A 12,515-nucleotide genomic window follows, 5' to 3' on the forward strand; every position below is an offset into this window, starting at 1 on the left:
TTGATTGATTGATTAGTACTGATATGGCATTATCAGTGTGGTATTGGTATTTTTGGGGTAGCTTACTAAGCCCTTGGGCTTACAGTTTACAGTTATTGTTTCAGGTACTTCAGGAGATCATGGCAAGGCGAAGGCGTGACCGTACCGCTCCTCATCCTTATGATCTGACTTTTAGGACACTCTGATTGAATAACGGCTTGAAAACATTTTTGTAAACAATACTATTGGGTTTTATTTATGATTGAGAAGTTTAAATTTGGTGTAAAATTTATGGATGTTACACCCCCACTTGTTCAGCAACCCAAAACATGCAACTCTTGAGCTTAAGACGAGAAAGAAACACACCCAACGAGATTCTTGTGGCGGTAGGCGGCGACAGCAAGATAACGAACACACACACACCCCTTTCGAGGTCTGATGGCAGCCACACACCTGGTGGCGTTCACCGAACGGCAACAACACTACTCTTGACCGACGGCGGCGGGCGATTGGCTGATGACAATGGCTGGATGGAGTTTCGACCGGTCAGAAAATGGATGAGGTCGAATGATTGCTTGGCGGCCACTAGTTGGTCGGAGAACGGACCAGATGGGTGGTGATGGCTTCCCTTGGCGGTAGCGACGATCACAACCTTCATTTCGACATTCCTTGCTCTGACTTAGGTCACTAGTGGATCTGTCGGTCGATAGGATGGGGCACGACGGTTAGCTTCGGTGGTTTGGGTCCTCGTCGTCGGTGGTTGATCGGAAACTACATGGTAGCGGTGCCGATGGGGAGATATGAGAGTGGAGAGATGACGGCTGATGAATATGTGGAGTGTTAGGGTTAGGGTTCAAACGATTGAAAGGCTATATACCCAGCTCATATGAAACATCTTCCCATATTGACACAACCGGCCCCTCCTCTTCCCATTCCTTACAAAATGAGTCCTACTTTTACCCTTTTAGCCCTCAGCATTATAATTCTTTACAATTCAGGTTCAATATTTACTAAACAGCCCCTTAGCCCCCAAAATCCCTTCAAATGAAGTCCCAGAAGTTACCCTTTAGTCCCTGCCTTCATAAATATTTACGAATCCGATCTGAAACTTACACTTTTAACCCCTAACTTCTAAAATTGTGATAATTAACTCCTCGAGATCAACACCTTGCTATATAATTATTGATTTTAGGGCTACGAGTCATTAATTAATTAATTTAATCAATAAACGGAGTGTTACATTTATATCAATGACCCTTTATATTATGTGGCATTAAAAAGATATTATATTATGTGTCATTAATGAGATATTATATGAAAGGTTTAATGACCAAAAAGGGTAGCGGACTTTGCTTTTTTGTCCAAATTTAAATAATCATTTATTTTTCTTATATGTTTGACTTGTAAACTTATATGACATGTTCAAAATATGGTAATATTTACTCATAATCATAGGTTGACTCGTAAACTTATATGACATGTTCAAAATATGGTAATATTTACTCATAATCATAGGTTGATGCTGAAGTATTTATGTAGTGAAAGCTTGCCGATTGTGTTTGATTAGTTTGAGAGGAAAGTGAATCGTTATGTTAAACTGGTGATGTACTTTTTTTTGGATCTTAACGAGGGAATACTTGTAGGTATATTTTTGGAACTTAAGAAATTGAATTTTTTTTCATGTGTTTGCGATCAAGAAGTAGTGATGTGCAAAAAGTTTGAAATTAGACAAAAAACCTATAAAAGCTTAATGAAAACCTTCTTTGATTTGTTCAAAATAGGATAATAAACCGAAGTCAAAATCGAAAGTCAATAAACAAATCCAAAATTAATAAGAAAAATTGCAAACATATTAGGACTTTAAGTATCGAAATAGAAAGTCAATAAACCAAAGTCAAAATCGAAAAAACGACCTACCATGCATATCATTATCTTATTCCCTGGTTTGTATTTTTCTATCCTTGATGTACGGATTTGAGGCGGAAGGCCACAAGAGCAGGATTGAATCTATGCCTAACTCATGGGTGAGAGAACAATGAAGAAGTCGTTGAATAAGTGTTAGTTTATGAGTAGATTATATATTTGTATTTGCCGATTCAAAAAAAATGTTACAATTTGATACGTATAATGGTGTGGATAATAAGCGATGAATAAAGAAAGTGAAGATTCATGTAAGATGTCAAATAAACATGACCTATAATTGCTAGTAATATTTCCCTAATTTGAATAGATCTAATAGTTTTATTAGTCAAATGTGTATAAAAATATGATTATCTAGAAACGGACAAAAACCAAAATCCATTATTCTTGTAGGTCATTACCATTCTACATAATATCTCTTAATGCCACATAATATAAATTAAATTAATGCCATGTAATTCATTTTGACGTGTAAACCTACAATGATATTATTACAAGTTTATTGACCAAAACGTGTATACAAAAACTAAGGATGTGTTTGAGATTCCTTTTTTAAGTCAAAAGTCTTTTTGTAAAAACAACTTTTTCTAGAAGAATGTATTTAAAATATGTTTGGATAGACTTTTAAGAGATAAAAACCAAAAGTCACAAAAAGATGAAATTTCATTACTTTTTAAAATACTCCTTTTTAAGCATGACTAAAAATTAATTTAAAAGGACTTTTCTATTTTGCCAAACATTTTTTGGACTTTTTTAACTTTCTTGGAAAAATTAAAAAACCAAAAGTTGTTTTAAAAACAAAGCCAAACAACCCTAAATAGAAACAAAAATCAAAATTCATTACCCATTTAAATTATTAAGCCTTTAGATAAAGAAATTCCTGACTTTTGTATCTAATTGTTCTTTTACACATATAAGATAACGTTTTAGTGGCTACAATGAGCAAACGACACATATAGATGTTCAAAAATCTGATTTAACTATGTTGATTGTTTGTTTCCAAAGAACATGGCAGGCCTCCATTTCTATGTGCCCAATCAAGTACTGAAATTAGTTCCTGTTCCCACTTATCACAATCCTAAACCCGTAACCAATCACTCCTTACCCTCTTTTTCATCCAGCAAAACGACCACAAAGCTCACTTCTAGGGTTTATTATCGCAATCGAGGAGGATTCGTTAGAGCTTCTTCAGAAACAATGGCCACTGAGAAATTAGGAATTAAAATCGTCAAGAACCCGCCGGAATCAAAGCTCGCTGATCTCGGTGTTAGATCTTGGCCCAAGTAATTCCTCTTTTCTTTCACTCTAGTCATGGTTCTATTTATTTATTTATTTATTTATTTGAATTAGGTTATCGACAAATGCATATGTATTTGTTGGATTTTGAGTTACTTTTGACTTGAGGAATTAATCTGAGAAACTCTAAAATCGGAACTTGAACAAAATTTGGATACTTGTACGTTTTATAGATTTTTCTTCGTTAACTTGTGTTGTTATGGAAAACTGATGTGAAGTGTTTGGAATAGGTGGGGATGCCCTCCGAGCAAATTTCCATGGACGTACTCATCGAAAGAGACATGCTACCTTCTGAAAGGGAAGGTGAAGGTTTACCCCGAAGGCTCCGATGAGGCGGTGGAGATCGGCGCCGGTGACTTGGTGGTGTTCCCCAAGGGTATGAACTGCACTTGGGATGTTTCAGAAACCGTGGACAAACATTACCAGTTTGAGTAACATCTCGGATTCAAGTCATTCTACTCGTTTACGACTATGCTATGTTATTTATGAATTTTTGTTTTGTTTTGTTTTATGGATTAAATTCTAAAAAAAAAAACAAAACAAAACAGCTAATCAGCCTAATCTTATTACTACAGGCGTTGCCAAAATCTTCCAAAGGACATTATGATTTTCTTTGTTGAGTATGGTATTTTTTCAGATGTTTTCTACAAAAATATAGCGACCCCCCCCCCCCCCCCCCCCCCCACCCCATAATATGAAGGTATCACATGCATTATTTTTGTCTTATTTATTTATATTTGTTTTATAAAAAAAAGGGAAAAATACATAAAAGCCCAACCAATTATATATCTATATACAGAAAAACTCTTATATTAATTTTTACGTTTTAAATAAAACCAAATTGTAGATTTTTAGGAGAAACGATGAGCTAAAAATATGATATGATATACATATCCCTTATATTTCTTCGATTATATGTAAAAACATATCAATCCGAAATACATTTCAATTACTTTCAGTCGATTGTATTTTTTTTATATGGTTGAATTTTCTCTCTTTAACTAATTGTTTTTATCCCAATTAAAATCAATTTCATATTGATAAACAAAAATGTAAGCGGCATTAGATTTTTAATTGTCAATTTCTCTTACAACCCTGTATGTTGGTCTTTTTCGAATAGTAACTATTAATATAAGGGTCAAACATCTGGTTCGTTTCAAATATCAGATTCTAAGGTTATTATTTAAATGCTTACGAATATTTTCAGTAAAAATATAATTAAATAATTGAGGATATATATTTTCGCAAATGTCAGATTCTAAGGTTCTTATTTAAATGTATTTTCAATTAGTTTCAAATATCGGATTCTATCGTTATCATTTAAATATTTATAAAAGTATTTTCATGCTAAAAATGTATTTATCCTCTTTTTCGCCAAATGACTATCTACAGACCATACCCAAGTTCAAACGTTCTAGAATTCTACCCGTAATGAAAAACATAGAACATGGAGAGCTTATGATGAGATTAAAGAGGCTATAATAGCTAAAGAAAAAAACAAGTTTGCCACTTACTTTTACTATGTTTGGTTAGCAAGGGGGTGATGAGTTATACAAAATCTAAAATAAAGGAAAATTGAGAAACAGATAAAAAGAAGCAAGATTATGAGTAGTATTATTTAGTAAATTAGTATTAGTTTGCCTTCTATTTAACAATGTTATTTAATGCATTTTAATATATAAATGTAATGTAACTTTTTTTTTGTTTTTAAGCTTTGGAATACAAAATGTGTTTATGTTTATCTACCGACACAAGTTTTAAGTTTTGGCAAATGCGGGTAATTTAAAACATAATGAAATAACAATGTTAATCCTATTACAAATTGTTCAAGTCAACAGTTGGATAAACGCTTTGGCTTTGTGACCCGCTACTTTCATACTCAATGTATATTTCTTACTTGATTTTTCAATGTATATGGATGATTCTTGGGGTAAAAGATGGAAATTGTTTATGGTATGACCTTTTTTATCGATCAAATACAATATTTGATAATTGGGCCCTCCTCTTGCGATGAAATATAGTCGATCCGTGTTGGCCTTTCATGTTGATGTTTGTCTATTATAGGCACTTTAACAATCACTAGACCATCGAATTTCACCTATCTTATCTACAAGGGGCAGGAATAGGGTTCACGAACTCCTCATATGTCTAGCGATAATAATCTATATGACATGATGTTATAGCCATTTTGGAACAATCATCACGTCTTAAATATTTTAATATGTTTATAACATGGTCACACGATAAGCTAGTGTTGTTTGAGACATGTATAATGTAACGACCGAATAATACCGAGTAAAATTTTTCATTTTATGTCAAAACCATTCATTCATTATCCCAAAAGACGATCAGAGTAAAATTAATCTCAAAACATTAGAGTAATCATAAACAATCATTGCGGAGTAAATGTTCACAATCATTGCAGAGTAAATCTTCAGGGAAGATAGTGTGATCAAGCAGAGCTCTTCCTTTTGAAACTGAAAATTCCTGAAAATGTTTAAATCACAAAACCATAAGCACAAAACTTAGTGAGTTTGCCAAAATACCACACACACACACACACACACACACACACATATATATATATATATATATATATATGTGTGTGTGTGTGTGTGTGTGTGTGTGTGTGGTATTTTGGCAAACTCACTAAGTTTTCTGCTTATGGTAGCTATGTTAAGTCCGTAACAACCCCGAGTCATAATGACTTTATATAGCAACATGCAGCTATGTCGGGTCCGTATCAACCCCCAGTCCATAATGACTTCATATAACAACACATAGCTGTGTTGGGTCTGTGTTAACCCCTCATACATAACACATACAGTCATATCAACAACAGTCACAGAGACAAGTATTACATACAAACATATCAGTAAGTTTCACAAATACAACTATCACATACTGAAACATCCCAAAATATATGGTCCAAAAGTTCCGTTTGTAAATCATTAAAAAAACCATAAAGATCATCATTGATGCGACTTCGGCTCCGACCACCTTCTTTGAGAATGTGCTTCTATGCCAGAGACGAATCTGCGAGGTCACAACAGAAAAGGTCGTTAGAGCCGTCCCAGGGACTATGCCCCGGGAGTGGACTCCGACGATTAAGTTAGATCAGTTGGTAGATTTGATATTGTTCTCTTTAGCTAGAGGGAACCATCTTGGTGTTGGTGGTGTATGGTGGCTGAGGGCGGAGGGTGGTGGCTGAGCCACCCCGCCGGAGTCTAAGGCGGTGGCTGAGTTGCCGGGGAAGGATCTAGTGGCGGCTGAGCCCCTTCGGGAAGAGTCCCCCTCTAAGGAAGAGGCACTATTCTATTTATAGGGGGAAATTAGGTCAAAGGGAATTAGGCCAGGCCTTGGGCCAACCCAATTCAGGCCTAACTAGCAAGGAGTTGGGCGAGGCCGCCTGGAGGCGCCGGGCGAGGTTGGCGGACGCGCATCAGGCGAGGCTGGCTGGTGCGCACCCGGCAAGGATGGCGGGTGTGCACCAGGCAACGCTGGTGGGAGCGCACTATGAAAGGATGGAAAGGGAGCATCAGGCTGAGCCAACAGGAGAATCCCCAACAAGGCTAGCAAGGGAGTCCCCAGGGCGGGCCAGCAGGAGAGTCCTCAACAAGGCTGGCAAGGGAGCGCCAGTCGGGGCTGGCAAGCCAGAGCTATCTAGACCAGGCTAATGGACCATATATCATCAAGCCCCCCAGTCTGATGTTATTGGTATGCGGCCAATGACATTGGATTGGACTCAGTCATATAAACCATGTGTCATCAGGCTGGAAAAGGAGCGCCAAGCCAGGCCAACAGGAGAGTCCTCAGTAGGGCTAGCGAGGGAGCGCCAGGCCGAGCCAACAGGAGAGTCCCCAGCAAGGCTGGCACGGGAGCGCCAGGCGAGGCTAGCATGCCAAAGCTATCTAGGCCATGCTAATGGACCCTATATCATCAAGTCCCCCGAGTCCAATGTTATTTGTACGCAACCAATGACATTGGATTGGACTCAGTCATATAAACCATGTGTCATCAAGTCCCCCTAGTCTGGTGTGATTGGATTGCTAACAATCGGATCGGACTAGACAAAGCACCAATGCATCAAAGAATAGAGAGAACGACCAAACCTCGCCCACGAGAGCCGTGGGGTTATGCGATGAGCCGAACATTGCTTATGTAGCTTGAGCTTACTTGATACTCCTTTCTTGAGAGGAGTGTGAGTCGATCGGTGTGATGCAACGTAACTGTTGCTGCAATCATGCACACCGAGGCTGCTAAAGAGTGTTATGCGACACTGATGCTGATAAAATGTCGGGTTGGGGTAGCTAAGAAGCATAACCTCGCCAAGCGGTCTCTAAGACTGTTGTCGAGCTCCGAAGTCTGTAAATAGATACAACGTACTTGGTCCATGATTTTCGCGCTCCAGTCACAACTGAAAGTTGTTACTAGAAATAGACGCTCTAAGAGTCGCGTGCGCACCCTGGTGAGGGGGACGAGACCCGCAGCCAACACCGAGTGGGGAGTTATATTTCTATGCCCGCCGAATGGGAACTTGAGTGACTGGTCAGCGGTGCACACTTTACAAGTCCCCTGTAAATGCTTTACAGACCGAGTTTTGCTCCGTGAGTTTACTGTTGGTGCACAATGAGTGTAGCGACGTTGGAGCGATTATCTGAAAGGACAACAAGACCAAATTTGTGAGTTAGTGTATTTTCTTTAATTCATAAACTAATTGATTTTCTGCCGAGGCTATTTTGAAATGCTTCATGAGTAATAGTAGTAGCGTACTACTCTCCTCCCTCCTTTTTTTTTTGAAAATATCGAGTGTTCTTGAATGCAACTCGTCTTCTGAAGTCGAGTTTTGTTCCGGTATTGTAGCAAGTGAACCTTGAGTGGCTGTTTAAATTTGATTAAACGAACAACCCATTTTAATTAATGTTGATGTAGCCTAGTGTAATGTAGAAACCCAACGTAAAGAGCCCACTTGCGAATCCATAAGCCCAATTTCTTATATATATATATATATATATATATATATATATATATATATATATATATATATATATATGTTACGACCATAAAATTCCAACCAATTTAAACTTTTCAAAAACAACCCGATATCATAAAATTATTGCAAAAAGGTTTTCAATACAATTATTTCAGAATATTCCCAGAATCACATCACAAAACATAATCATGAGTAGCGGTACGATCACGCCTTTGCCTTGCCACGGTGTCCTGAAGAACCTGAAAAACATTAAACCACAACTGTAAGCCCGAAAGCTTAGTGAGATATCCCCAAAATACCAACCACATATACCATACACGCATAACATGCCATATCAACAGAACACAGAACAGCCATGCACTTCGGGTCTACTGTGTGACTGGTCCGCCGCACCGGCCTTCAGTCCACCTGGTCCACCCTTCGAGTCTAACCACATACGTCGAGTCTACAGTGTGATTGGTCCGCCCGCACCGGGCCTTCAATCCACCTGGTCCACTCTCTGAGTCTACAGTATGACTGGTCCGCCCGCACTGGGCCTTCAGTCGGCCTGGTCCACTCTCCGAGCCTCAGCACGTCTGGTCCGCCCTCATGGGGCCTACAACTTATCCGGACCGCTCGCTGGGCCTTCGGGATAACCGGTCCGCCCTGGGTATGTTGGCCTACAGCACAAAGCAGGTCCCGCCTCAACCCAACCCCAGTCCAACAACCATGTGCACATAAACATTCAATCATATAACATATCACATCCAATCAAACTGATCTAACAGATCACATAGCATAACATCATCCTAACCAGGATACCGACCTAACCGGTCACTAGCATAGCATCATCCTACATACCAGGATTCCGACCCTAACCAGGTCTCTAACATATACCATCCTAACTACCATGATGCAACATAGCAAAGCAATAACATAACAACGATACCCGGATCATAATCCGATAAAGGGCCGGCCTTGGTGCCGTAGACCTTGTTGATATAGTGAGGATAACTCACCTCGCAACTGCCGACTGAACAGATAAACTCAAGCTGCTCCGACCATTGATACGATCTCCAACACTGGCCAACACCAAAACTCTGAACTCAAAACAAAAGCCAACAATTACCAAAATGCTCCTGAAAATCAGCTGGTCAACCCTTGGTCAAAGTCAAAGTCAAAGTCAACCCCTGACTGACTCTACTCGCCGAGTCCCCATGCACATAACTTCCCCAATCTGCGACTCAACTCGCCGAGTCCAACAACTCTGAGTCCTTTCACACTCGACTCACCGAGTCATCCCTTGACTCACCGATTCCCTGCTCAACAAGAAGAAAGGTCAGGACCTCACGACTAGACTCGCCGAGTCCAAGGCTATCTGCAACCAACTCGTCGAGTTGTTCTTCCAATTTGCCGAGTTCCTGACCATATTCATCCAACTCGCCGAGTTGTTCTTCCAACTCGCCGAGTTCCAGCCTATCTTCTAGCAACTTGCCGAGTACACCCGTGTGACCCGCCGAGTACCTCTAGATCTGAATCCATACAGAGGCTTTCCAAGCCATGCAGTTGATCCAAAACGTAGATCTACCATTCTACAACCCATCCATCACGTAAAGTGGCAAACTTTACGTGAATCCAAAGAGATCTAGGCATTTTACACTCTAGGGCTAGGGTTTGGGACAAGATGGCTTCACCAAAAACTCAAGAACAGGGACTTTAATGCACTCTAGACCTTCTCCATTCCAGATCTGAGGTAGCAACCTCAGATCTAACCTTCAAACTCGAAATACCACAAACCAAACTTTCCACACACTTCAAACTGATGAATCTAACCTTCAAACTCTACAGAACTTTGCACGATAAGGACCAGGGATGCGATGGTGATAGTTACATCGGTCACACCACGGGAGGGTACCGACATATCCGGTAACAGGTACTTGGGATGTGGAATTGACAACAAAAACAACAGCAGGGGTAGTGGCAGCGTGGACTGCCACTATTTGTTGTTTCTTTGAGGGTTCTGGGGAAGACTGACTCTTCTTCTTCTTTCTCCAAAACTTTCTTTTCTCGCCACTCTTTTCGATTGGTTCGGGAGTGGTGCCTGCTTCCTCTTGATCATCATTGTGATCGATCAAAGTTTGTGCCAAACACTTGGCGCTGTCATAGGTATCTGGCTTTGCTGCTATAACATTCCCTTTGGTCGGCTGAGTTAATCCCCAGATGAACCTTTCTACCTTTTTGCTCTCCGGGGTAACCATTCCCGGATAGAGAAGTGCCAAGTCGTCAAACCTTGAAGTGTAAGCGGCGATATCAGAACCTTTCATCTTCAGGTTCCATAGCTCATGTTCCAGCTTCTGGATTTCACCCCGAGGGCAATACTCTGCACGTAGTAGTTCCTTCATAACTTCCCATCCCATAGCATTAGCTACAGGTAGAGTTAGGGATTTGACTCGGCCATTCCACCAAGTCAAAGCCTTATCGGTGAGTGTACAGACAGCAAATTTCACTTTATCAGATTCCAAACAGGCGCAAATCTCGAAGATAGATTCGATTCTCTCTAACCACCGAGTTAGAGCAATGACACCCCCTGTGCCATCGAAGAATGTCGGTTTTGCGTTCATGAAGTCTTTATAGGAACACTCCTTCCGGTGTCCTTGATTACCTTCTTGGTTTTGGTTTTGGGAACCACCTCCTAAACCATTGGGGTTTAGTTGAGGTAGGAGAGCTGATATGGTGGCAGAAATGGTTGCCTGAAGTGTTTCTAGATCGATTTGAAGAGGAGGTGGTGGCGGCGGAGGGTTGTTGGTGTTCTTTGAGCTGGGTCTTTTCCTCGGAGGCATCTTGATCTATAAAGATCAGGAAAGAGAGGATCATAAGTCCTCTGAATTGAATCAAGAGATATGGATCAGGGGATATCTCATCGATACAGATATAACATTATATTAAGCGATCAAGTAGGAAAGAGTGATCAAGGCAGAAAATTTTATCGCTAGAGAAATGACCAAGGAACAACACGTATACGAGGATTTCTACAAAGGATCGGCTCGAGAAATACTCCTATAGTATTTCATGATTCGTTACGACGCTGGTTCGATATTTGTGGTATTAGGGTAAGTTTTAGGCATGCCGCATACCACAGTCACTCCCAAACACATGTTGGCCGTGTCTCGAATGAATATAGTTGGCCAGGCTATATTGATCCTAGACACGACTACATAACTGCCCAGGTTTAACCGCAGCGTACAACACCCATTTACTTATGTTTTGTTCTACTTGTAGTTACGGATTTCAACGGTCGGTATACTTGTATACTTTTAGAAAATACTTATATTCGTAGAGTATACTTTTAGTTCAGAGCACTTAGGCCCTTTAATGTTTATAGTCTTATACCATGTAAGCTTTGGTATACCAGTTCACTATAAACATGGGCTCTGATACCAATCTGTCACACCCCGAAAACCAAAGGCGGAAACATTTCCGGGGTTGACTCCACGTTGAGTATCAAATCCAATGCACATAGTAAAGCAGTAAACACAAAACATTACATTACATAATATTGTTTACATCTGTTTGAAAGTAAAGTTGTACAAGTGTTTTACATATGAAATATAAACAAAAGTAAAGACGAGTCTTCGGGACGCTCCGTCTTCTCCAAATGGTTGCGGTGTACTTGTCTAACGCTGACCTGAGAATACAAGCGGTTTGAAAATCAGCATAAAGCTGGTGAGTTCATAAGTGGTTTAGTTTTGAAAAGAACGAGTTCCTTTACTTTCTGGAAAAGTTGTTGATCAAGAAAATCCCATATTTTCTTATGAAAACGGTTTGGTTATCCTTTGTTACAATTTCGAAAACAGTTGGTTATGTCGTTCCAGGAAAATCCCATATTTTCCTTATAGTTTTAGTTATTTGTTTGTTACTTTATCCGTTTATGTGCTGTTGTGCTACCCAGGAAAATCCCATATTTTCCTATGTGTTGAGTTGTCTATTTGTATCTAGGTTCGTTACTGATTGTAATGTTATCCCAGGAAAATCCCATATTTTCCTATGTGTGGTGTTTGGTTCTTAAGTCTGATTTCAAAGTACTAGTAAATACCATGTGAGTCGTTTTAGTTATGTGTTCTAAACCCTTAGTTATTCTACATTCGGATGACTATAATCTACTAACTTAGTTGTATTTTCGAATATTTGGAATCACACAGAAGCGTACATTACAGTATTTTCGAAGTTCTGCTGAGTTCCAAAAGAGTATATTAGTTGTGTATTCGAAGCTCTGTCGACACTCTGAGGCGGTTATATTTGAAACTCAGTAGAGGTGTAGAGGCGTATTTCCGTATTAGATTCGAAACTC

General features: G+C 39.7%; 1 protein-coding gene across 1 annotated transcript; it reads left to right on the plus strand.

Annotated features, from left to right (window-relative positions):
- The first annotated feature begins 2,839 nt into the window (after nt 1-2,839).
- On the plus strand, nt 2,840-3,848 carry LOC145097007 (uncharacterized). The gene is made up of 2 exons (XM_079034463.1): nt 2,840-3,182; nt 3,426-3,848. The coding sequence occupies exons 1-2, from the start codon at nt 2,908-2,910 to the stop codon at nt 3,628-3,630; spliced, it is 480 nt and encodes a 159-aa protein (XP_078890589.1). The 5' UTR covers nt 2,840-2,907; the 3' UTR covers nt 3,631-3,848.
- The last annotated feature ends 8,667 nt before the right edge of the window (nt 3,849-12,515 follow it).

Source organism: Lactuca serriola, chromosome 4 (genome assembly GCF_051521515.1).
Source record: "Lactuca serriola cultivar US96UC23 chromosome 4, Lser_US96UC23_V15, whole genome shotgun sequence".
Lineage (NCBI taxonomy): Eukaryota > Viridiplantae > Streptophyta > Magnoliopsida > Asterales > Asteraceae > Lactuca > Lactuca serriola.